Source organism: Pongo abelii, chromosome 19 (assembly GCF_028885655.2).
Source record: "Pongo abelii isolate AG06213 chromosome 19, NHGRI_mPonAbe1-v2.0_pri, whole genome shotgun sequence".
Lineage (NCBI taxonomy): Eukaryota > Metazoa > Chordata > Mammalia > Primates > Hominidae > Pongo > Pongo abelii.
The window spans coordinates 10,450,826-10,478,120 of record NC_072004.2 but is presented as its reverse complement, the minus strand read 5'-3'; the positions used below and the strand labels follow the sequence as shown (position 1 = coordinate 10,478,120).

The 27,295-nt window shown below is 39.6% G+C and overlaps 1 protein-coding gene across 1 annotated transcript; it reads left to right on the top strand.

Moving 5' to 3' along the window:
• The first annotated feature begins 365 nt into the window (after positions 1-365).
• On the top strand, positions 366-27,295 carry MYH1 (myosin heavy chain 1). The gene is made up of 39 exons (XM_054535444.2): positions 366-654; positions 2,498-2,741; positions 2,838-2,981; positions 3,099-3,255; positions 4,285-4,312; positions 5,050-5,164; positions 5,263-5,355; positions 5,487-5,550; positions 6,211-6,309; positions 6,392-6,495; positions 6,624-6,762; positions 7,368-7,486; positions 7,572-7,721; positions 9,903-10,073; positions 10,885-11,194; positions 11,595-11,665; positions 13,451-13,538; positions 13,621-13,738; positions 14,040-14,163; positions 14,252-14,388; positions 14,486-14,741; positions 16,286-16,528; positions 16,620-16,796; positions 17,618-17,763; positions 17,845-17,935; positions 18,030-18,419; positions 18,776-18,902; positions 20,491-20,609; positions 20,761-20,957; positions 21,680-21,863; positions 22,148-22,313; positions 22,407-22,531; positions 23,051-23,359; positions 23,447-23,650; positions 24,298-24,423; positions 24,514-24,684; positions 24,941-25,045; positions 25,165-25,260; positions 27,034-27,295. Exons 2-39 carry the CDS (start codon positions 2,538-2,540, stop codon positions 27,184-27,186), a joined length of 5,820 nt encoding a protein of 1,939 aa, XP_054391419.1. The 5' UTR covers positions 366-654; positions 2,498-2,537; the 3' UTR covers positions 27,187-27,295.

Here is a 27,295-nt window from a genome sequence, read left to right as displayed (position 1 = left end):
CAATGCAATTTCGGAGCAAGTCTGAAGTGCCGGTGGAATGATTTGACAATGAATAAGAGGCGACTGATTGAAGGAAACAAAAGAAGCTATCTTTGGCTGCTCTTCATGAAGCAAGTTTCAAAATTAAATTTCCAAGCAACCTTGAAAAAGCACAATAAATTGCAAAAAATAAAAAATAAAAAGGAAATCTTTTTGAGAGAAAGCAACAATGTTTTTATAACCCTCTGCTAAAGAGCAGAAGCTTTCCTCCCGATCATACTATCTGTAACTGCACAGGCAGTTGAAAAGACTTCACACAGGCGACTCTGTGAAACAGAAGAGCAGTAGGCAACAAAGTCCAGGGATTCCAGAACTTAGCTGTCTTTGAAACAACACCTTACATTCCAAAGGCCAACAGCTTTAAGATTGCCAGCGACTCAAATTATTTATAGGAGATTGATTCATATACTTAACCCAATATGAGAGGAAATATTTCTAATTATATCCAAACATCTTTAATATGAGGGGAATTAGGCTTGGAGACCTTCAATGCCAAAAACATGTTTTGCCAAATATGTTTTAAGAAAGAGGAGGAGGTTACGTGTTTTCCATATTTCAGCCTATAAAAGTACCCTTGGAATGAGTATGACTTGTCTCTCCTCATAAAGCTTCAAGGTAAGTGTGTGTGAGGACAGGGGTCTTCTGGAGGACGGTAAGGGATGTCTGGCTGCCCGTGTGCATGCCACACATCCTGGCTTCCACTGTCCCTGGCAGCCCTGCCAGTGAAGCACCAGCTTACTCCGTAGCAATTTTAATTAGATGTCGTAGTCTTCCCAGTCATTTCCTGGTTCTCAGTTAAGAATTATTCTATAATTGGGAATTGTTATAATTTAATCAGAAGAGGTTTGCTCTTTTTCTTACAGTTCTGATCCACTTTAAGGTCACATCTCTACGGTAAGATTCTGATTTTTTTTTTTTTTCTCATTCCTCACAGAGTGCGAGGAATCTTCTGCAGTGGTTTGGACAGTGGTGGGGGGGCGGGGTGAGGGGAGCGATAAAAAAAATTAAAAAATAATCATTTCTATTTCATGGTTGATCGCGCTTCTCTTAAAAACTGGAGAATGACTTTAGAAACTGGTTCTCCTTAACTCATATCCCTTGCAATATATGAAAATGCTTTCTCAGAGTCTTTGGGAATTTTATTCACAATAGTGAATTTCATTCACTATTTCCAGCATTGTAGTTTATCTTTTAAATGACTGCATTACAATATGCAATGTAACATTTCAAAGTGTTACTCAATTATAGAGAAAATTTAAATTTTCTATACTATGGCTTTTCCTCAGCACTATAAATATAAAAACCTATCAGAGATGATGTCTAATTGGATAAATAGAATGGTCTGAATCTTTGCCTTGGAAAAGTTGCTTAAATCTGCATGTTTCACAATCTGTAAAATAAAAATTAACGAATATATACACACACACATATGTATATATACACACACACAATACGAAACATGATTGTCATCATATTCAACAAGATGAAGCATTTTAATTACGTTATCTGAGTCAATATAGTTTCAATGGGAGAAATGTATCCAAATGAGCTTCCCTGGAAAAGGTATCTTTATTATTATAAAGTAGAATATACATGAAGATTATTGACAGCATTAATGAATGCTAGTTAATGTGGCAAGAGGGGGATCCTGAAAAGAACAAGTTTTGTGAAATTGTTATAAAAATGTTAATAATAAAGCAAGAAAACATAGGTAATAATGTTTTATAATAAATATTTGAGAAATGCTAAAGATCAGTGAAGAAGTTGAGTTTGTCAAAATTATTATACAGAGACAACAGAAATTGATGGATAATAGAATATTTTTTAACAATGCAAAACAAAGATCCACACATTTCTGCTTTCCTGTATATTAGGAAGTCTTCATAACTCCCAAGTTCATAATGAAAATATTTCCGTCATGTACAGAATAGTTCCTAAAATTATAGCAACATATTCCTACTGCTCTTTTAATTCACCAAGCCAGCTTTGAGCCTTTCTCTGTGTCCAGCATTTGTTCTAAGAGGTGTGAAGGATACCATAAAAAGAAGAGTGCTCCCTGCCTGCAAGGTGCTTATAATCCAGTTGGGAAGATAAAAGCTATAAGTGAAAGAACTGGAGACTATCCCGCCACCATTATAGCTTTATGTTCTCCATAAGCCAATGATAGGCAGCTTATAAAGATTAATATACATAACAAATGAAACAGAGAAAGCAGCTAAGAGACTGCAATAGGTGAGCCAGAAACAACAGCCTCTTTCCAAATGCATGATTAAGTATCTGTCAGCACTGGCACAGAACAAGGAGACTGACATTTTATCCTCAACCAAGCCAGGGAGGTGGTCATACCCAATGCAACACTAAGCACTCAGTTGGTCAGTAAATTTTTTTAAAAAGTTTTAAATGTGAATCTAATGGTCCAGTTTCTTAATTTCTACAATTTCTTTTCTTCCTCTCCCAGCCAGGGTCCTTAATTGGGCTGCCATCAATAACCTGCAGCCATGAGTTCCGACTCTGAGATGGCCGTTTTTGGGGAGGCTGCTCCTTTCCTCCGAAAGTCTGAAAGGGAGCGAATTGAAGCTCAGAACAAGCCTTTTGATGCCAAGACATCAGTCTTTGTGGTAGACGCTAAGGAGTCCTTTGTGAAAGCAACAGTGCAGAGCAGGGAAGGAGGGAAGGTGACAGCTAAGACCGAAGCTGGAGCTGTGAGTAAAAACACCTGGAGCTGATTAGACTCTGCCTCATTTTGGGTTAAGTTAGCACTTATTTTTTGATCTGGCCTCTCTTGTTTGACTGGACAGACCGTAACGGTGAAAGAAGACCAAGTCTTCCCCATGAACCCTCCCAAATATGACAAGATCGAGGACATGGCCATGATGACTCATCTACATGAGCCTGCTGTGCTGTACAACCTCAAAGAGCGCTATGCAGCCTGGATGATCTACGTGAGTTCTTTCTCACGGTCTTCTACTCATGAGAGTAGTTAATAGTTGTTGAAAAGCAGTAGATGATTAAGGTCCCCATCAAATAATTCTGTTCCTCCCTTTTTTTTTCTGGTGCAGACCTACTCAGGCCTGTTCTGTGTCACTGTCAACCCCTACAAATGGTTGCCAGTGTATAATGCAGAGGTGGTGACAGCCTACCGAGGCAAAAAGCGCCAGGAGGCCCCACCCCACATCTTCTCCATCTCTGACAATGCCTATCAGTTCATGCTGACTGGTGAGTGGCTCAGCTGGTTCTCATATGAATTATTTTACCATCCATAATCACAAAATATTAGAACTGATAAAAGGCCTTTAGAAAAAAACCCAATTCACGCCCTTGGTTGTTCAGCAGAGGTGACTAAAGCACAGAGATGTATATACTGTCAAAGCTCGTATTAAAACTCAGCTCTCCTGATTACACCTCCCTGACTTTACTAGGCCATGCTATTACTCCATTCCATTAAGTTTAATTTGTTTATGGTCTCCTTGCTTGGAAACACACAATTTATTTTATATATTTAAGTAATAAGAGCCAAGATTAAGTAACAACTGAATCATAAAAATCATATATTATCTGAATAGAAATGAAAAATAGGAGTTCAATCCTTTTGGTGCCTCAGTTTCTTGTTAATTATAAATTAGATACTTTTACAAGTACTGTCATCTCTTTAAAGTTATCAGAGTACATCTCAGAGATGATATCCTCTGTTTGAACGAAGATGATGTTTTGGGGCTACACACATATAAACAGAAATTGTTTTCCCCCTTAGAAAGATTTTATTTTGATTGAGGCATCCTCTCTTACCTCATCTTTCTTTAACACAATGGTACACTTTTGGGAGGGCTGATCGAAGTTAGGGCTATATTGAAGTTAGTCTGTGGCCATAAGATACTAAATTTTTTCTCTTTGTGAAGTCAACTGACACATTTAGAAACAAAATCTCAGTCATGGCTTGATTAACACTATTTCAATCTATTAAATGACAGTCCAAACCTTTAGCATATTATGCATTTTTCAGCTATATGCATTAATTAGCAGACAGCATGCCATTGAAATCTACAGAAGACAACTACGGAATGTATCTAGCTTTGGAGAATACTGCTCTTTATATTAAACCAACAGGACACACACATAACCTTACCATAATATATTGAAAAACCCCACTGAATACATGACACTTATACTCAAATGCCCTGTTTCCCTATAGAAAGTTTTGTTTGTGTAACTGATACATATGCTGATTTTCCACTGTTTTTCTTCCAGATCGGGAGAATCAGTCTATCTTGATCACGTATGTATTCCTATTCTGAGATTTATTGGCAGTTTGTTCTTACTGGAAAAATGACAAACCAAAAAAAGAAATTAGTTAATGTTCTCTACTAAAGCACTGAATGATCAACCTGGAACTAGATATTGGTTTAGCTTTATTATAAGGTTTACATTGCATTAGAATGTAAAATAATAATGTTCTAAATCACCTCATTTGCTGGTCTTGAAAGTTCCACAGAACTTTTCAGTGTGTAGAAAGTGTAAAATGAGCTTGGCTGGAACCCAGTATAGTGCAATGAGCAGCATACAGCCTTCAAAAGGTACAGCAGTTTGAAAATATTACTAGCGGTTCATTTTTAAGGCCCACTTAGAGAATGTCTGTTCCTTCAAAGACCAAACTTGAGCCATGTCTCTAGTCCGAGGAAATGGAAAAACACATGTTTCATAGTTTCCTACTGATTGTTCCATTCACTACAGAGGTGCTGAGTAGTTGCTTTTCAGACCCCTCAAGCCCAGGCCTCAGCACCCAGAAAAAAAGCTGACACATTATAAACACTCAAGAAATACGTGTTAAATGAATAATGACTGATTTTTTCTACTTCTTGTTAGTGCAAAGCAAAAGAAATAATATGAGCTATATGTAGGCTGAAAAGAAAGATGTAAAAGGCTCTCTAATAGAGACATAAAGACAAAGGCATGAGGTAGTTGTAGTTTCATTTGTCACAGTGCTTAATTTCTCATGTGTTTGGTCTTTGACAGCGGAGAATCTGGTGCAGGGAAGACTGTGAACACCAAGCGTGTCATCCAGTACTTTGCAACAATTGCAGTTACTGGGGAGAAGAAGAAGGAAGAAGTTACTTCTGGCAAAATGCAGGTGAGTCTGATTGTCACAGTCAGAATCCAGTCTCTGTCGGGACTCTCAGGTAGGAAATTCCCAAGCCCCAGATGCAAGGACTGCTCTTGCCTTTGCAGGGGACTCTGGAAGATCAAATCATCAGTGCCAACCCCCTACTGGAGGCCTTTGGCAACGCCAAGACCGTGAGGAATGACAACTCCTCTCGCTTTGTAAGTCTCTTGGTTGCCAAAGGGTCTTCTCTGCCTTTAGATGCCAGAGAAAGCATGTCTGAATTATTTCAATGGCATCCCTACTACGTACTTCAAGCTTTGGGTATAACATCATCTTTTTTACTTACAAGGGTAAATTCATCAGGATCCACTTCGGTACCACAGGGAAACTGGCTTCTGCTGATATTGAAACATGTGAGTGACAGGACCTCCTAAATAGAATCCAAGAATGACAAATATTGGTTTGGAGGAACACTTTGCAGCTCCTGCTGAACATGGAGCTTGTAAAGTACCAGTCTGCTGCCAAACATGTTTGTGGTTAATGTCAGTCTCATCCATGGCCCACAGTATGCTTTACCCACTCCAGTCATGAGGTAATGCTTCTGTGGGCACTGCCAGGAACTACTGGGCATGTCCAAAGTATTCCAGCATCAGAATGATTTCAATTTTTTTTTTAAGAAAAAACTAACTCTAGAAGTAAACAAGTTGTCCAGGGATTGAGGATATGTGATTTATTCCTAGTCTGAGCTTTAATACTGTTGCTTTTAGTAGTCCCTCTATTATATGGTGACAGGACCCTGCAGAGGGAGTCTCAGGACTCAATTATATTCCAAATGTCAAGGATCTTCTATATGAGAAGTGAATATCTTGAGCCAATCATATTTCACTTTTTTCCCAGGAGGCAGGAGGAAATGCAATAGTGTTTGTAGAGACATAATATGTGGCACTTCACAGGAACATTCAGTTGAAATCTCAAGAGGCCAATGAGATTTAGCTAATGATTCCAAGTCCCCAAATCACTCCAGGACATTGTGTAATTTTTCCCCATAATCTGATGTCTACTGTCCGTTGCAGATCTTCTGGAGAAGTCTAGAGTTACTTTCCAGCTAAAGGCTGAAAGAAGCTATCATATTTTTTATCAGATCATGTCTAACAAGAAGCCAGATCTAATTGGTAAGAAATAAATTCATAGCTAGAAGATTGTCACTGTACTATCTTCTAATGTAAAACATATGCCCTGAATTCTGTGACCCAGAAATGCTCCTGATCACCACCAACCCATACGACTATGCCTTCGTCAGTCAAGGGGAGATCACAGTGCCCAGCATTGATGACCAAGAAGAGTTGATGGCCACAGATGTAAGTTATACATTAATTTTAATTTAAAATCCATTATGCATGGCAATAACAGCCGTCTATATGTGTGTAAAGGATACAGTATAAATTCTCTTGTGCCTTAATCTTTGTCTTCTCATCTCTCCTGGTAGAGTGCCATTGAAATTCTGGGCTTCACTTCAGATGAAAGAGTGTCCATCTATAAGCTCACAGGGGCTGTGATGCATTATGGGAACATGAAATTCAAGCAAAAGCAGCGTGAGGAGCAAGCTGAGCCAGATGGCACTGAAGGTACCAAATGAATCTCTATCTGGGTTTAATGAGAGAATATAGGCAAAAATGTCCATTCCAAAATGTGGCATATATACACCATGGAATACTATGCAGCCATAAAAAATGATGAGTTCATGTCCTTTGTAGGGACATGGATGAAACTGGAAATCATCATTCTCAGTAAACTATCGTAAGGACAAAAAACCAAACACCGCGTGTTCTCACTCATAGATGGGAATTGAACAATGAGAACACATGGACACAGGAAGAGGAACATCACACTCTGGGGACTATTGTGGGGTGGGGGGAGGGGGGAGGGATAGCATTAGGAGATATACCTAATGCTAAATGACGAGTTAATGGGTGCAGCGCACCAGCATGGCACGTGTATACATATGTAATTAACCTGCACATTGTGTACATGCACCCTAAAACTTAAAGTATAATAATAAAAAAAAAAGAAAAAAAAAACTCAAGTCTTCTTTACAGCTGAGCTCCTGATGGACATACTTAGATGTACCCACACACAGAGTTTCTACAAAGTTATTTACCCAATACTATGCCCCTTTGAACTGTGGGTCCCAGAGTAAGTCATATTGGGTGTCTGAATTATGTTTCTGCAGTTGCTGACAAGGCAGCCTATCTCCAAAATCTGAACTCTGCAGATCTGCTCAAAGCCCTCTGCTACCCTAGGGTCAAGGTCGGCAATGAGTTTGTCACCAAAGGTCAAACTGTGCAGCAGGTAAGTGCATGACCTCAATGAATCACACACATCCCAGGCCTTCATGACATGTCTTTAATAACACCAACAAACTTTATCTGTGAAGGTGTACAATGCAGTGGGTGCTCTGGCCAAAGCTGTCTACGAGAAGATGTTCCTGTGGATGGTCACCCGCATCAACCAGCAGCTGGACACCAAGCAGCCCAGGCAGTACTTCATTGGGGTCTTGGACATTGCTGGCTTTGAGATCTTTGATGTGAGTTAGCAGAAAAAATTGTATCAAAAAAGTTTCCAACAAGCAAGCTTGTTGCTGCAGTCATACAGCATGACTGTAGTCACCTATGGAAAGGGTCTATGAAAAATAGCTGCACTATAAACTTAACTGACATATGAAAGAGCACCAAAAGACCATGAAAGGAAATGAACTTTGGAATGAGACAGACCTGGATTCAAACTCCTGCTCTGCCAATTACTAGCTGTGTAATAATGGGAATGGTACCTGATCGATCACTGGGCAAATTCAACTAGGACCTGTAGGTAAAGCACTCAGCATTCCACATCACAGACTCACTTCTGAGATCTGTCTGCTAGTTTCAAGATTTCTGAGTTTTCAGCCCTTAACACAGTCCCCAAGCATGCAGGCAGCACTCAGTAAATGGTAAGATACTGAGGGCAACAATAGGATCAAAGATGGCGGTGGAGAAGACAAAGTCTTTAAAAGAAAGACTTTGAGATTCTGTTTGCCGAGAAATGAAATGTGTTTAATCATTAGGATAACCTCTGCAATATCCAGGTATTGAGTATAGAAATGGCATTGTAAATAAACTCAGATTTGTCTGCCTAAGAAAGAATATCTGCTACACAGCTTAGGAAATAGGGCTACTGCAATCCTCCACTTGACAGCAGTATCTCGGATGTGTCTCATTTAGAGGTCACAATTCTAAACTTTTATCTATGTATGGACTGACTGAAACTGGATGAAATTTTAGAAACGGAGGCACTTCCAGACATTTCCAAGCCAACGTGGAAAGAAAGGAATAATCTGTCATCAAGCAGGAACAGAAAAAGCAATCCACACTTTTTAAAATAAGAAAACTAATGATAGGGTACTTGCAATCATTTTGAGGTTTGCTTTTTTTTTTCTGAAGTAACAGCTTTATTGAGATATAATTAACATATCATACAATTCACCTATTTAAAGTATAAAATTCAATGGTTTTTAGTATATTCAGAGGTATGTGCTATCATCATAACAATTTCAGAACATTTTCATCATCCCAACAGGAAATTCTATTTTGTCCTCCCCCTAGGCCACAGAAACCCTTAATCTACTTTCTGTCTCTGGATTTGGCTGTTCTGGACATGTCTTATAATGGAATCGGATAATATGTGGTCTTTGTGACTGGCTTCTTGCACTTCGCATATGCTTGCCAGATTCATCCCCCTCATAGAACTCCTTTGACTTTTGTGTATGGTGATAGTGCCCTTAAACAAGGGCATCCTCAATTGTGTTTCTATGTAGATGTCCCGAATAATAAAGCAGGGCAGGTCTACTCAAGTTCTAGGAGTAGTTACAAACACTGGCTCTGGCATCAAAATGTTGGGGTTCCTGCCATGACCCTTACTACTATGGTCTTACACAAGTTACTTAGCCTCCCTAATAGTGTTTCCTCACCCATGAAATGAGCAAATGATACCACCTACAAAGGTAGCTGTGAGGATTACATGCAGTAACTTACACAAGGCACTTAGCATAGTGTCTACTGTAGAGTAAATGTTCACCAAATATTAGCTGTTGAATTTTTATTATTAAGGACAACATACAGACCATAATGGCTCAGATCCAGCAAATTTAGCTAGTTTACAACATAATCATAATCATTAAGAAACCTCTGACTAACAAAAACAAATACTATAAAAACCAAACAACTTTTTAAAAAAAACTTTTAAGTTCAGGGGTCCATGTGAAGGTTTGTGACATAGGTAAGCTGTGTCGCCCACATATTAAGCCTAGTACCCATAAGTTATTTTTTCTGATCCCCTCCCTCCTCCCACTCTCCACCCTCCAATAGGCCCCAGTGTGTGCTGTTTCCCTCTATGTGTCCATGTGTTCTCATCATTTAGCTCCCACTTATATGTGAGAACATACAGTATTTGGTTTTCTGTTCCTGCGTTAGTTTGCTAAGAATAATGGCCTCCAGCTCCAAACAACTTTTTTTTATTGCATAGGAAAGCATCATTCAGAGCTTGTTGACGGGTGTTGAAGAGACAATTTTAACAAGTATGCTAACAGCAGCAAAAACTTCATTGCGTAGGTATAGGTAGGACAAAACGATACCATCCTAAGAGGGCAATTGGGCTAACTAAAAAAACACCCCTTTCAAAGAGAAGATTTCATTATAAATTGAATGCTAATTTGTATTTTCAACTCATTTAGTTCAACAGCCTGGAGCAGCTGTGCATCAACTTCACCAATGAGAAACTGCAACAGTTTTTCAACCACCACATGTTCGTGCTGGAGCAGGAGGAGTACAAGAAGGAAGGCATCGAGTGGACATTCATCGACTTCGGGATGGACCTGGCTGCCTGCATCGAGCTCATCGAGAAGGTTGGCTTGCTTTTTGCAGACCACAGATCATACTGCTGTACAGTATTTAAAAGAAAATCATAAAATCTTGATATAGGCAATGGCTAAATATTTCTACTTGTGAAAAACATGAGGAGAATTCCTTACGTTGCCAACTCTGAAGTAGACATTCTGGTAAAAGGAGATTAAATATTTTCTATAGAGTCCAGAACACAACACTTACCCACAGTTTGCAATACAAAGTCTTACATTTAAAGTCATCTTTCCTTACAAAAAGTGCACTGACTAGAATATTTTTTACTTACTGTTTTTTGTAATCCTAAAGTCATTATTACTGCATTCGAAGTATGAATTTCTACTACTGTACGTTAAAGCAGAGGCTTTTAAAATCCAGTGTGAGAAAGACTCACCAAGAATACTTGATACAATTGCATCTTTCCCTCATCTCACCCCTAGAAATATTTTCTGGTAAGTGTAGGATGAAACATCGGAATCCTCATTTTGAGCAAATGATTCTGATGCAGCTAATTTGCAAGTCACACTTGGAGAAATATTGCTCTCAGGTCTTTGGGGTAAAGACACAAACTCCACAGGAGCACAGCCCTCATCTGTCTTACTCTGTCATATCCCAAGCCTGACACAGCACGTGGCTTCTGATCAGCACCCAATAGATATTTGTTAAGTTAATGACTTCTGACCAAAGGAACGAATTTTCATTAACTCTGTAGAATTAAAGGATGAATTTACTCAGATGGGATAATTATTAATGTTACATGTTATTTCTATAAGCAGACAGAATTCAAGTGGCATTTATTTCTTTTCATTCTTCCAGCCTATGGGCATCTTCTCCATCCTGGAAGAGGAGTGCATGTTCCCCAAGGCAACAGACACCTCCTTCAAGAACAAGCTGTATGAACAACATCTTGGAAAATCCAATAACTTCCAGAAGCCCAAGCCTGCCAAAGGCAAGCCCGAGGCCCACTTCTCTTTGATTCACTATGCCGGCACCGTGGACTACAACATCGCTGGCTGGCTGGACAAGAACAAGGACCCCCTGAATGAGACTGTGGTGGGGCTGTACCAGAAGTCTGCAATGAAGACTCTGGCTCTCCTCTTTGTTGGGGCAACGGGAGCGGAAGCAGGTAATTATCAATATAATTAATCTTTTACCTAAGGTATAAAACAACCAGAGGCCAGACATGGTGCCTGTAATCCCAGCATTTTGGGAGGCCAAGGTGGGTAGATCACCTGAGATCAGGAGTTCAAGACCAGCCCGGTCAACATAGCAAAACCCTGTCTCTACTAAAAATGCAAAAATTAGCCGGGTGTGGTGGCAGGTGCCTATAATCCCAGCTACTTGGGAGGCTGAGGCAGGAGAATTGCTTGAACCCAGGAGGTGGAGGTTGCAGTGAGCTGAGATCATGCCACTGCACTCCAGCCTGGGCAACCAAGAGTGAAACTTCGTCAAAAAAACAAACAAACAAACAAAAAACCCATAACCAGAGAAAGGCTATCCTATGATTGCTTTCTTTTTCCCCTCAGAGGCTGGCGGTGGAAAGAAAGGTGGTAAGAAGAAGGGTTCTTCTTTCCAGACCGTGTCTGCTCTCTTCAGGGTACAAACTTCATTTTCTCTAATTAGATTTAGGATATTAAATGTACTCTATGGTGTGGGGGAAAAAACTAACCTTTCAAGGATTCTAGAAATGATGTGACTCAACAAGATAGTTCAGCTGGTAGTGGTAAAACTGAGTTTTAGGGAGCTTGGGGATAGTTTGGAAGAGATACCTAACTATTCAGAAGACACAGGAGTCAGGGGAGATGAAAGCAAATTGCAGAAGTCAGTATCAGATGGCAAAATTCGATTCCGGGGCCTGAGAATGAGGTCATTTAACACTTAAAAGACTCCAGTGGGATAGGATTAAGTAAAGCTGAGACTTGCTTGAGGCTTTGGGAGCCTCCAAGTGATTTAGGTGCTTAAAGATACATTGGTATAGAACCGAAATGAGTAGATTTTGAAAGCTAAAGATAGAACAGGGGTGGGAATTGGAGCCCGAGTCAAAAGAAGGAAATAAGAAACCAGATGTGATAATAAATAACACTTAAAAAAAATTACGGCCAAGCACAGTTGCTCATGCCTGTAATCCCAGCAATTTGAGAAGCCGAGGCAGGCAGATCACTTGAGGCCAGGAGTTTGAGACTAGCCTGGCCAACATGATGAAACCCCGTCTCTACCAAAAATATAAAAATTAGCCGGGCATGGTGGTGCACACCTCTAATCCCAACTGCTCAGGAGGCTGAGGCATGAGAATCTCTTGAACCCAGGAGGCGGAGGTTGCAGTGAGCTGAGATCATGTCACTGTACTCCAGCCTGGGTGACAGAGCAAGACTCCATCTCAAGGAAAAAAGGAAAAAAAGAAAAGTCTATTTTTCTTTTGGCAATCCCATTTCTGATTCTATCTCTAATAACTGATGCTGTAGATATTCGGAAAAACCAGGATTTTCAAAAGATGGAAAACTTTACACGCTTGGTAACATGGCTGTCAGTTTTCTACCAATTCCCAGAATAGGCATTAATAAACGCCACTTTCTGTGGAATAAGCAGGAGGACACAGCTCTGTATCTATGGCAAGGAATACGCATTTGATAGACACAAAGATGCAAGTGAACGTCAGGTAAAGAAAGAAGTGAGTGCGACTGGGCACCATGGCTCATGCCTGTAATCCCAGCACTTTGGGAGGCCAAGGCGGGTGGATCACTTGAGGTCAGGAGTTCAAGACAAGCCTGGCCAACATGGTGAAACCCCGTCTCTACCAAAAATATAAAAATTAGCTAGGGGTGGTGGCATGTGCCTGTAATCCCAGCTACTCAGGAGGCTAAGGCAGGAGAATTGTTTGAACCCGGGAGGCAGAGGTTACAGTGAGCCAAGATTGCGCCACTGTACTCCAGCCTGGGCAACAGAGCAAGAATCCATCTCAGAAAAAAAAAAAAAAAAGAAGAAGAAGAAGAAGAAAGGACAAAGAAAAAAGTGGGAGAATAATTAGAGGAAGGCATTGATCAGTAGTAAAATCAGACCATGCATCCAGGCAAAAAGAGAATGGGTAGAGTATTTCCATATATTTAGAGTGTCATAGTGAATTTAAAACATATACTAGGAAATTCAACAGCAGCGAACAGTCACTTCAACAGCAAGTAGAAAACTATGCTTCTAATGCACACCAACAGAAAATAGGGGGACATATTAGGAATGTGGAAATTCCAGAGATAACTCTTTGAAAATTTTCATCTGGGTACTATTCATTAGAATTAAACCACTGTCATAGATCTCAATAATTATGTCTATAAATATGAATGTAGAAAACAGTACATTTTTTAAAGTATAAACTCGCATGGTTCCACAGGAGAATTTGAATAAGCTGATGACCAACTTGAGGAGCACTCACCCCCACTTTGTGCGGTGCATCATCCCCAATGAAACTAAAACTCCTGGTAAGACATTTCTGATATCCAGACAAACTCCAGTGTGTGAGTGATAGACCACGAAGTATGGCATGTGGATTCATTCTTTTAGGTGCCATGGAGCATGAGCTTGTCCTGCACCAGCTGAGGTGTAACGGTGTGCTGGAAGGCATCCGCATCTGTAGGAAAGGCTTCCCAAGCAGAATCCTTTATGCAGACTTCAAACAGAGGTCAGACATTTTTTGCTGTAAATTATTTTAAGAGGTTTTTATTACTTTTTAAACATTTTTCAATGAAAGAATCCTTTATACCTCCTCTTAAAATTGAAGAGAAGATAAACTCACTTAACAAACTCCATATTGACATAAGAAAACTCTGAAGTCCTTTGAATAAACAGAGGATAGATAAAGGGGTAGATATGATTTCTTGTTTATTTCAGATTACCCAGTGGCTATGTTGTTTCTATAGCCAGACAGGAAGATTTCTTGTCTGTGACAACAGCCATATCATTTTTTTGTCTGCCTTAAACAGATACAAGGTATTAAATGCAAGTGCTATCCCTGAAGGACAATTCATCGATAGCAAGAAGGCTTCGGAGAAGCTCCTGGCATCCATTGACGTTGACCACACCCAGTATAAATTTGGTCACACCAAGGTAATATTCTGTAAATCCTACCTGATGCTATTCCTGTCCCTTTGAACTTTATGTAAATTTTCTGATCTGAAATTCTTCCCACACATAGGTCTTTTTCAAAGCTGGTCTTCTGGGGCTCCTAGAGGAGATGCGAGATGAGAAGCTGGCCCAGCTGATTACCCGAACCCAGGCCATGTGCAGAGGGTTCTTGGCAAGAGTGGAGTACCAGAAAATGGTGGAAAGAAGGTATTAATAAGAATTCTTTACTTAACCGCATCATCTTAGGCGTTTTAATTCTGCTTCTTATTATAATCTGATTTGGACATTTCTGTTCCTATGACAGAGAGTCCATCTTCTGCATCCAGTACAACATCCGTGCCTTCATGAATGTGAAGCACTGGCCCTGGATGAAGCTGTATTTCAAGATCAAGCCCCTCCTCAAGAGTGCAGAGACAGAGAAGGAGATGGCCAACATGAAGGAAGAATTTGAGAAAACCAAAGAAGAGCTGGCTAAGACCGAGGCAAAAAGGAAAGAGCTGGAAGAAAAAATGGTTACTCTGATGCAAGAAAAAAATGACTTGCAACTCCAGGTTCAAGCTGTGAGTATCCCGAAGTCATTTCCTGCAATCTGATGCTAAAACTTCAGCTCAGTGGTCACTAAGGAGATCTAGATTCTACCAAATAAGGGACAGATTATGAATCTTTAATAATCCACAACTCCTTAGAATGTTCTATAGAATTCCCTACACAATATTACTAAAAATCACTGTGGTAGGATTCTTTGATGTCAAGAAGGCAAAAATAAAAGCATTTTTCCTTCCCCTCTGTTGTTTTCCACAGCAGAATGTGAACAGGAAATAAAGTGAGCTTTGCTCTCTAAAATGCAAATAAGAGCTGTGAAAAAGAAAAATACTGTCAGTGAAGAGGAAGGAGACTTTGATGAAAACACATTAACTTGAAATCAATATTCTGAGTTTTTTATCTACAATCCCCGAGCAACTCTCTGCTCAACTTTATTTTTAGAAATTTTTTAGTATCTGAAAGAGTAGGATTATGGCAAGAATAATGGCAATGCTTTCTGGTAAGGATAATGGCAATGCCTTCCATAGATAATGTCTATTTTTATGCAAAGTATGAGAGATAGGGTTGATATTCTTATTCTAATGTCCCAGTAACTATCCAGAGGCTTAGAGAGAAATATTTGATCAAGAGCCACTATCTAACCCATTTTTGTAACCCAAATAACATGACAGTTCAATTGCTGCCACCAAAACCAACAGCAGAAACATTAAAAGTTACCCTCCCAGTTCTCTGAGTTCAGAAAGGGAATTGACTAGTCCCATTGTGCCTACAAGTTTGGGACACATATTTAGAAAATCTAAAGAATGATGAATTGCAAATACCTAGGTTGGTACTGTGACTTTCCTGTACTTTGTATAGATCAGGGTTTTCCACATTGAGGAGTGGTTCATCATGCCTTCAAGAAACAGGAGATAATCTATCCAAGAATACTCCTCTTCTTTGAGGATAGTATTATAAAACCTCTGTTTAACAATATTCTATCAACTATCCACTAATAAATATTGGGTGAAGTCCAGACAGGGATGTAAGTTTGAATGAGAGACATGGTCCTTCCCTCACAGTTTATCCCAACTCCTATTTTTTCTTATGAGAAATATGCTTGCTACTTCTCTAAGCATCACCTTGAACATGTTCCATTCCCTTTGTCTACTCTGTCCCTGGATGACATTTCTTCCTTTTAAGGCACTTTTCTGATAGTACCTCTCTCTCCTAGCAACCTGCTAGAAACCCAATTCTTTTGTCTATTGGTTTTTCATATATTGAATGCTCCTGAAAATAAATATTAAGTAAAGAAAATTGGCTGACCCGAAATTATATACCAATACATTATATATGTTATAGCAAATATAATTGTAACATAATTTCACCAGGAACTATGACTTAAGTTCCTTTTTTTATCACCAGACTCATAAGTGCCCAATAAATATTTACTGAATGGTAGAAAGCTAATAAAAATTAACCTGAAGGCTTAAAACAATTTACTTGTTTGGTTTCAAAATATTAATAAAATCTGAAAATGTCTAGGAAACTAAAATCTAAAATATCTATTGCCTCTTCTCAGGAAGCTGACAGCTTGGCTGATGCAGAGGAAAGGTGTGACCAGCTAATCAAAACCAAAATCCAGCTAGAGGCCAAAATCAAAGAGGTGACTGAGAGAGCTGAGGATGAGGAAGAGATCAATGCTGAGCTGACAGCCAAGAAGAGAAAACTGGAGGATGAATGTTCAGAACTCAAGAAAGACATTGATGACCTTGAGCTGACACTGGCCAAGGTTGAGAAGGAGAAACATGCCACAGAAAACAAGGTATCAATCATATTCTACAGTACTGTATAGAGGTTCTGCCACCCAACTAAGCTGCTTTATAGCAACTAAGCTACTTTCTTCACCTTTGTAGGTGAAAAACCTCACAGAAGAGATGGCAGGTCTGGACGAAACCATAGCTAAGCTGACCAAGGAGAAGAAGGCTCTCCAGGAGGCCCACCAGCAGACCCTGGATGACCTGCAGGCAGAGGAGGACAAAGTCAACACCCTGACCAAAGCTAAAATCAAACTTGAACAACAAGTGGATGATGTAAGCCTAACATATAAAAATGATTTTTTAAATTTTGTAACAAACTAAGTAAGCATAAGTTTGTGTTGTTATGATATAGTGAGTACTTATCAAGTACCTCCTATGAATGAGGAATATGGAACATCATCCCTATTACAAGGACAAAGATGTACACACAAGAAAGTTTTTAAAATCAATAAAGAAAGTTAACTGTGGATAATAGACAATATGGGTAAAAAGAATTGAGGGAAAGGAAGGTTAATGTGTTCACAAAGAAAAGCTATACAAGCAAAACAGGTCTTTAGCTGGGCTTGAAAGACAAGGGGCTACGTGCAGTTACAGAAGAGGGAGGGTGTTCTAAGCAGGCAGCATAGCAGCAGCAAAGAAGTTGTAATGATCAATAAGGTTTTCTCTCACAGAAACAAAGGACACTCAGAATTAAGAATGTGGAAGATAAATTTGGCTTTAAACATGATCTGATATCTAACAGAGAACCCACTGAAAATGCCTGAGTAAGGGAGGCATTAAAAAAGTTCATGGTTTGGAAGTATTAGCATGGTGTCCATCCCAGCTGGAAAAGTATTGGATTCCAGTGGGGAGATGCAGAAGGCATAATGTCTCACTAGTAACTTATTGTAACAATGTGACAAAGAGGCACGTTTTACCTTTTAAACGATGACTTTTTCAACTAGGCAAATACCAAGGAGAATGGAATCAATGGGACAAATCTGCCTAATTCATAGAAAAATAGTTTGCTGAATAGATATAATGTTTAAAAATTTAATCCGGGACAAAAGGTGGTACCATTCTAAGAACCATATTCATGGATTATTAACTTTTAGCTTGAAGGATCTTTGGAACAAGAAAAGAAAATCCGGATGGATCTAGAAAGAGCAAAGAGAAAACTAGAGGGAGACCTAAAATTGGCTCAAGAATCCACAATGGATATAGAAAATGACAAACAACAACTTGATGAAAAGCTTAAAAAGTAAGCAGTTTTAGGACAACAGTTTTGTGGGGAAATTACTCTTAATATTTCTGAGACTGACATAAAGGGCTTTTCTAATAGGAAAGAGTTTGAAATGAGCGGTCTGCAAAGCAAGATTGAAGATGAACAAGCCCTTGGTATGCAGCTGCAGAAGAAAATCAAGGAGTTACAAGTACGTTAAATGATTTTCACCAGGCTAATTCAACATCAAAAAGTTACTGACACCAAGAAGTTGAGTTTGTATTAATATTTTTCACCATTCCCAGGCCCGCATTGAGGAGCTGGAGGAGGAAATTGAGGCAGAGCGGGCCTCCCGGGCCAAAGCAGAGAAGCAGCGCTCTGACCTCTCCCGGGAGCTGGAGGAGATCAGCGAGAGGCTGGAAGAAGCCGGTGGGGCCACTTCAGCCCAGATTGAGATGAACAAGAAGCGGGAGGCTGAGTTCCAGAAAATGCGCAGGGACCTGGAGGAGGCCACCCTACAGCATGAAGCCACGGCGGCCACCCTGAGGAAGAAGCACGCAGATAGTGTGGCCGAGCTTGGGGAGCAGATTGACAACCTGCAGCGAGTGAAGCAGAAGCTGGAGAAGGAGAAGAGTGAGATGAAGATGGAGATCGATGACCTTGCTAGTAATATGGAGACTGTCTCCAAAGCCAAGGTACAATCAACACTTCACATTGATTATTTGGTTTTTTGTTTTTCCCTTTAGCACAAATATAATTTGTATCTCAAAAACGTCTCATGAACTAAATCAGGCACCCTTTTTCTCGTATCACAGATAGTACAATTTAGTAAAGTAGTTAGATTAACAAGTAATTCAGTGGCTGTATGCTTGGACTATGTATCTTGTTAGTCTTTCCATCATAATCTAAGACCTTTGCTCGTTTTGTTTGTAAAGATAGTTTCTTCTCAAAATAAATGAGTACTGCAGCTCCTATGGAATGTTTAGATTACTGAAACTTTCTTTGGTCCAACTACTTACTTGAGATGCCTTCTACCACTTTTTGAATGCAGGGAAACCTTGAAAAGATGTGCCGTGCTCTAGAAGATCAACTGAGTGAAATTAAGACCAAGGAAGAGGAGCAGCAGCGGCTGATCAATGACCTCACAGCACAGAGAGCGCGCCTGCAAACAGAATCAGGTGGGCCATGTACCAGTGCTGACCTTGAATGACAAATTCACCCCGCATGTGCAATCTGCTGAAAAACTCTGCATTTATTTACTTGAGGTCATATACTACCTCCCTGGGAGATCCCCACTAATATGAACACATTATTGACCACTGGCATGAGGTTGCTTTCTTTCATATATATATACGAGAGAAATACATGTGTATATATATGAAACATATATATACACATATATATAATATATATGTGTATATATATCCATACATATATATATCATATATCCATACATATATGATATATATATATATATATATATAGAGAGAGAGAGAGAGAGAGAGAGAGAGAGAAATAGAATCAGGCCCTTTTATTTTTGAAGACTTTAAGGGAGACTTGGCTTTAATCAAAAAGTTATCAAAAACAAAGTGTATCCTTACAGTACCTCTTTTCACTTTTCAAAATGCTTTCGCAAGCTCTGTGTTACTTTATTTTCCTCATTAGTCTGTGTAATACTATCCCCATTTTAAAGACAGTGGATTATGGTACTGACGAAGCGACTTGTCCAAGAATGTTTACTCCAGTCTTTTTCCTGAAGTCTTGCCAATTACTGGTAACTAACATGGTTAAGTAGGGAAATAGTCAAGACCACAACCCAGCTGAGAAGCATTCAAGTAAGATTTGTAGATTTTTTTTTAGAAAAATTGGAAAGTCTCTGCATTTATTCCCCCTCCTACTGACTTGTCCAACTTTCTACCAAAGTTCTATTTCCCCAAGTAGAGGTAACAAAATGGAAATTGTTTTATGGGTAATTTAGGCTATTAAAGTAATAGGCAGGTTAAAGTGTCGGAAAATCACTCTACACTTTTGGTATTCAAATACTGTTCTTTCTATAACAAAGTTCAGAATAAATATTTATTATAATTCTTATTAAATGCCAGAGATAAAGTTCAAGATAACTAGTTTAAAAATGGTGTGGAAGAGTTTTACTATCTTTCTAACATAATGTAGTGCATTTTCTGCATTATGGGGCTTAAAAAATTGAAGACATGTGTAAATGCCATTTAGTTTGGAAAGTACTTATCCAGAAACCAATTCATTCTGGGGATGGGAGACCACTTAATCATTTCTTAATATAAAAATCTTTCCAGAATTTATTTTGACTATCATTTCTACCTACAGAAGAAATTGCCCAAAGTCTCTTACTTTCCACAGTACAAATCCTTTGTTTCAACCAACTTTCAATGGAAGGCAAATTAGACAACACTACTGCCTTACATAAAATAAAAAGTACTGGAATATTTTGTTGGCTTGATTTACATTTTTTTCACGTTTCTTCATCAATGTTGACTATGATCAAATAATCGTAAATATCTCTTGCAATCTTTTGTGCTGTTCACAAGCATGTAATCTGCCTCAAATTTCTCCATGCTTCTAATTTTTACATGGATCTGCTTATCAGGGTTAAAGCGGATGTTGGTGGTTTGTTGTCACGCATGCCCTCCATCAAGTTTCAAACTCGGCTCCATTTCCCTGCTCAAGTTTTTATTTTAGAGTTTTTATTTCCAAAGTGAGGTTGAGTTTTCTGGACTTGGTCTTTTATAGGTGAATATTCACGCCAGTTAGATGAAAAGGATACATTAGTTTCACAGCTCTCAAGGGGCAAACAAGCCTTTACACAACAGATTGAGGAATTGAAAAGGCAACTTGAAGAGGAGATAAAGGTAAGCTCCACTTGTCGTTCTTGTCATTATTGTTCTCGTTATTTGTTTTTCGCTTACTTTTACAGACTTTCTTCTGGTGGCCTATAGGAGATCAGGAATCAAACATCACTTTAAATATATAAAATTAAGTCACCAATCTCTATGTTCTCAGGCCAAGAGTGCCCTGGCACACGCCCTGCAGTCCTCCCGCCATGACTGTGACCTGCTGCGGGAACAGTATGAGGAGGAGCAGGAAGCCAAGGCCGAGCTACAGAGAGCAATGTCCAAGGCCAACAGTGAGGTTGCCCAGTGGAGGACCAAATACGAGACAGACGCCATCCAGCGCACAGAGGAGCTGGAGGAGGCCAAGTATGTTCCAGACTTAGTTAAAATGGAACTATAAGGGCAAACAGTTTCCTTGCTCCCAAAACATATGAAAAACTAGGGAAAAAACATTCTGGGACCATATACAGCCATATTGTTGGAATTAATGTTTTGGTAGGTGCCTTAGAAGAGATTCTGAGAGGAGTTCTCGATGCAAAATATATACTGATGTGGGAAAGCTTCTTTATTATTAATGGATTAATTAAAAACTAGCACAAATAAGGGATACAATTAGACAGACAAAATCAAGTATATTTCATTTGAATTCAATTTATCCAACATTTGAGTCCTTAATAGGTTGGACAGCCTACAAGAATACAAAGATTAGTACAGTACAGACTCTCCCTCTGGGGATTAAAATTATGTGGAGACACAGAAAAACAAACCAGTAATTCAAGGTAGATATTAATATTCTATAGAAGAGGAATAAGCCAGCTACCTAGAAGGGTAAAATGTTAGCTCATGCTTGTCATGGATGGCCTTAAAGCCACTCTATGAAGTATGGCAATACCAAAATTGGGGTTGTTTTTGGTATTTGGTGGTAGGATATCGGGAATGAGTTAATATAGAACTGGACCTACAAAACAAGCTTGAGAAGCAAAGTATTAAAGAAGTCTGACTGTGGAATTCACTCTCTTGTACCCACTTTGAAACACCCAATTCAGTTGACAGCCATTCACTTTTATTGCCCATATTTCACTTTTTAGGAAGAAGCTGGCTCAGCGTCTGCAGGATGCTGAGGAACATGTAGAAGCTGTGAATGCCAAATGTGCTTCCCTTGAGAAGACGAAGCAGAGGCTCCAGAATGAAGTTGAGGACCTCATGATTGATGTTGAGAGGACAAATGCTGCCTGTGCCGCCCTGGACAAAAAGCAAAGGAACTTCGATAAGGTATTCTCTCCAGTTTTTGCTTCAACTTTCAACACAGAATTAACAATGGCCTGCTACCTTCAGTGTGCCCAATTCAAACCATCTGAGGGCTGTTCTCAGTAGCTCTTGACCCATCAGCAGCAGCTGTCTGTGGAGAGGGGACGTGCTCCTGTGGTTTCTATTCTTCTCATTCGTAATTTCTTTTCAGTCCCAGAACACCTCAACTCTGAGAGGTGCTAGAATAGATGGTTTTTATCTCATCAAATTTTGTCCACTAAATTTCTTGTCCATTCCTTGACCTTCAGATCCTGGCAGAATGGAAACAGAAGTGTGAAGAAACTCATGCTGAACTTGAAGCTTCTCAAAAGGAATCCCGCTCACTCAGCACAGAACTATTTAAGATTAAGAATGCTTATGAGGAATCTTTAGACCAACTTGAAGCCTTGAAGCGGGAAAATAAGAATTTGCAACGTGAGAACGTTTTACCTTTTCTTTAACAATAAAAGATTTGAAAGAATCTTTTCCATCTATAAACAAATTTCTATATTTTTTGTTCACCAACAGAGGAGATTTCTGATCTCACCGAACAGATTGCAGAAGGAGGAAAGCGTATCCATGAACTGGAAAAAATAAAGAAGCAAGTTGAGCAAGAAAAGTCTGAACTTCAGGCTGCTTTAGAGGAGGCAGAAGTAAGCATTTTATTGCATACTCTAAAACAATTAGAGGAGGAATTGGGGTCTATTAAATGCAAGAAATGGTGAATCAAGAGAAACGAAAAATAATTTTTGCTCCGTGAACTAGGGATGAGAATGGAGAACTGATCATGCATACAACCAACATAACCATATGTCAGGAACTGTGCTACGCACGGAGCAAACAAAGATGAATCAGTTAAAGGCCCTGCTTTCAAGGGCACAATCTATCTAGGGAGATAAAAGAATATAAAATCAACAATAACATTCAATAATTTGTAGAAATTTCTATAACAACAAAATAAAAATGTATGATGGCAGCACAAAGGCAGACAGTGTGTGTGTTAGAGAATAGCAAAAAAATGCAAAGGCATGAAAATGACACTCTTGCTTAAATCTTACTACTACTTAGAAATCTATTTATAAATAAGGTTTCATGAAGGATAAATCATTCTTATCTCTAGAATACTACACACTTCCATTACCCTACTAATGTCACCTCTTGCTGTCATTAAGGCATCTCTTGAACACGAAGAGGGAAAGATCCTGCGCATCCAGCTTGAGTTGAACCAAGTCAAGTCTGAGGTCGATAGGAAAATTGCTGAAAAAGATGAGGAAATTGACCAGCTGAAGAGAAACCACATTAGAATCGTGGAGTCCATGCAGAGCACGCTGGATGCTGAGATCAGGAGCAGGAATGATGCCATTAGGCTCAAGAAGAAGATGGAGGGAGACCTCAATGAAATGGAAATCCAGCTGAACCATGCCAACCGCATGGCTGCTGAGGCCCTGAGGAACTATAGGAACACACAAGCCATCCTCAAGGTAAATATGTCCAACAGATGGTCCCATGACAATTGGGGTGCCTGCAACCCTGAATATATGGTGTCTCAATGACGGTTTGTTCCACAGGATACCCAGCTCCACCTGGATGATGCTCTTCGGAGCCAGGAGGACCTGAAGGAGCAGCTGGCTATGGTGGAGCGCAGAGCCAACCTGTTGCAGGCTGAGATCGAGGAGCTGCGGGCCACTCTGGAACAGACAGAGAGGAGCAGGAAAATCGCAGAACAGGAGCTCCTGGATGCCAGTGAGCGTGTTCAGCTCCTGCACACCCAGGTGCATGTAATAATAGAATAGTAACAAATACAAGGGTATGAAAATGACATTCTTGCTGAAATCTTGGTACTATTAAGAAATCTATTTATAAGATTTCATGAAGGATAAAGTTTAAAATATTTTATTTTTTTGATTATCTATATTTTTGTTTATCTGAACTATAACATCCATAGTTGATTGTATTTTTTTTTTTTTTTTTTTTTGAGACGGAGTCTCACTCTGTCGCTCAGGCTGGAGTGCAGTGGCGCGATCTCGGCTCACTGCAAGCTCCACCTCCCGGGCTCACACCATTCTCCTGCCTCAGCCTCCGGAATACCTGGGACTACAGGCGCCCGCCACCATGCCCGGCTAATTTTTTGTATTTTTAGTGGAGACGGGGTTTCACCGTGTTAGCCAGGATGGTCTTGATCTCCTGACCTCGTGATCCACCCACCTCGGCCTCCCAAAGTGCTGGGATTACAAGCGTGAGCCACTGCGCCCAGCCAGTTGATTGTCTTTTAAACATATGTCAACTCAGATAATTTATGAAACAAGGACGAATATTAATGAATTCATTTAGTTAATTAGTTTATGGGTTCATTAGAACATGAGGTTTCCTAATTTTTCTCTCATGCGCCTAGTATTTCTAAATTTCACATTTTAAACAGAACACCAGCCTGATCAACACCAAGAAGAAGCTGGAGACAGACATTTCCCAAATCCAGGGAGAGATGGAAGACATCATCCAGGAAGCCCGCAATGCAGAAGAGAAGGCCAAGAAGGCCATCACTGATGTCAGTGAAGGGTAACACAGTGGCGGTCAAACTTGAATCTTAATGTGCTGCCTTAGCTGTCTTAACCCATTCTGTTTTACTGCTAATTAGGCTGCCATGATGGCTGAGGAGCTGAAGAAGGAACAGGACACCAGCGCCCATCTGGAGCGGATGAAGAAGAACCTGGAACAGACGGTGAAGGACCTGCAGCACCGTCTGGATGAGGCTGAGCAGCTGGCCCTGAAGGGCGGGAAGAAGCAGATCCAGAAACTGGAGGCCAGGGTGGGTCTCCTAATCAGCATGTATTCCTATCTCATTCCAATCCAACACATGATTCTGAATACCTAGCACTGCTAGATGATGTGGGGCATACTGAGATGAGGGAGAGCTATTCCCTCATGCCCAAAAGCTCATAATAAGGAAAACTGAACTAGGGCATTAAAAACTACATATAAAGCAGAGTAAAAAAGTATGTGGGTCATGTGAAGAAGTAGAAATTCGTCAAATGAATGTCCTTAAAATGTCCATCTTCTTGTAGGTTCGTGAACTTGAAGGTGAAGTTGAAAGTGAACAGAAGCGCAATGTTGAAGCTGTCAAGGGTCTACGCAAACATGAGAGAAAAGTGAAGGAACTCACTTACCAAGTAAGGAAAATGGCCTGTCTAGGTTTTCACTTTAGTCTACATGGGATTAAAAGCCATATGTATGACAAAATGTAATATTTGTACTTTCAAGAAACTTACTCTTGAAAACATTATTTCAGACTGAGGAAGACCGCAAGAATATTCTCAGGCTCCAGGACCTGGTGGACAAACTGCAAGCAAAGGTGAAATCCTACAAGAGACAAGCTGAAGAAGCGGTGAGTTCACAACCCCTTGGGGTGATTTTTCTCAGACATGACCAGGCCAGTTTAGTTAAAGTGACAAAAGAAAGATGAGTAAAATGAGGAAGGATCAAAAGAAAACAAATGGCTACATGGAGGTCCAAGGCTGAGGTAAAACCAACCGCCTGACAAGCCAGCAGAAGATGTTCTAGAGATGGGGAAGAGCAAATGCAAAGCTTTTGAGTGGGAAAGAGTCTGGCTCAAGAAGCAGACAAAAAAAGGAGGAAAGCACCACAGCTGGTGCTGGAGAGTCAGGCAGGAGGCAGCTCATAGGGTCTTCCAGGCCATGGCAAGAACAATAAGGTACTGGGAAGCCAGGGAGGGTTTTAATGTGGGTCAGTCAGTCATTACCTGATCTATATTTTTTAAAAAGAGCATTCAGGATACTATGTAAAGAATGGGTTATTGGGTAACACAAGTGGGTGCAGAGAGACATGTTAGGAAGCTTTTCAGGTTGGTTCTGTGGCTTGGATAAGAGAGTGGAGCAGAGAGAAGTGGAGAAATTCAGGACATATTTTGGAGGTAGAAACTACAAGATTGCTAATAGGTTGCACTTGGGAGATGAAAGAAAGGCAATTAAGAGTAATTTATCAAGTTTATGGTTTGAGTAACCAGGTGGATGATGTAACACTTAAGTGGGGAACAAAGGGAAGAACAGATTTTCAGGGCAAGAAAGAAACAGGAATTCTGTTTTAGATACATAATACCATATACACACAAGTGAACATGTCAAGTAAATAGTTAAATATAAGATTCTGAAACTCAGAAGGTCTTGGTTATGTTCAAATCAGTAGATTCTTAACACTCCACTTTATCTCATTTCCGTATCCCATGATTCATCTGGATTAATAATCAAATAGTTTCAACTTCCTACATATAAATATGCATAGTTACATATCACAAATGAGTTCCTCTATTCACTGATGGTTTTTATTTTACCCCTGACATCTAAGGTAAGAGAGAGAGAAAGATGGGAATGGAGGGGAATGAAGGAGGGAGAGAAAACAAACACACTTGTGTGCGCAGACACACACACACACTACTGTCCATACCTCGGACAAATTGCTTAATCTTTCTCCAGTTCCTACTCTCCTCATCCGTAAGAGGAAAAGCTGAGGTTTTTTCTCAAGCTATACTATTTAATGATTCTAAGCTTTATGTCTGTTCTAAATTTGAATGCCACATTTTGGAGGTTCTTACTGAGACTTTTAAATAAGAATGATTACCAGAGACTAAACTAGAACTGACCTGCTCAAATTCTCTGCTATATATTTAAGTATAATCAGGGACAGCTCAGACTATTTTAGGAAACAAACTTCTTGCTTAATTTCTAAACTTAAGTGGCAATAATTTATACTCACATGGCAATAACTTATATTCAAGCTTAATGGTTTGGTTTGGTATAGATTGCATACTTGCATTCTTAAAAGGTTTGGTTCCATTCTCAGGATTCTGGAAAAAAAAAAAAAAAAAAAAAGCTGGACACCTGGCATATTTAGTAGTAGCTCTAGGATGTTCTGCTGTTCTGAAAGTTCAGATACAAAGGTCACCTGTCCTTCCTTGTTATCTATGAGTTCAAGAAGCTAATGCAAAAAAAAAAAAAAAAAAATTCAAGAGCATTTCTCTAGGTTTCTTAAAATATCTGCTAGAGTGAATCATTTTTAAGTAAAAAGGAAATTCAAGATCCATTGACCTAAGAATGGAAAAATTCTGAACTTTCTTCCCTCATAAATGGATTTCCATTCACAGGAGGAACAATCCAACGTCAACCTCTCCAAATTCCGCAAGATCCAGCATGAGCTGGAGGAGGCCGAGGAACGGGCTGACATTGCTGAGTCCCAGGTCAACAAGCTGCGGGTGAAGAGCCGGGAGGTTCACACAAAAATCATAAGTGAAGAGTAATTTATCTAACTGCTGAAAGGTGACCAAAGAAATGCACAAAATGTGAAAATCTTTGTCACTCCATTTTGTACTTATGACTTTTGGAGATAAAAAATTTATCTGCCAAAAA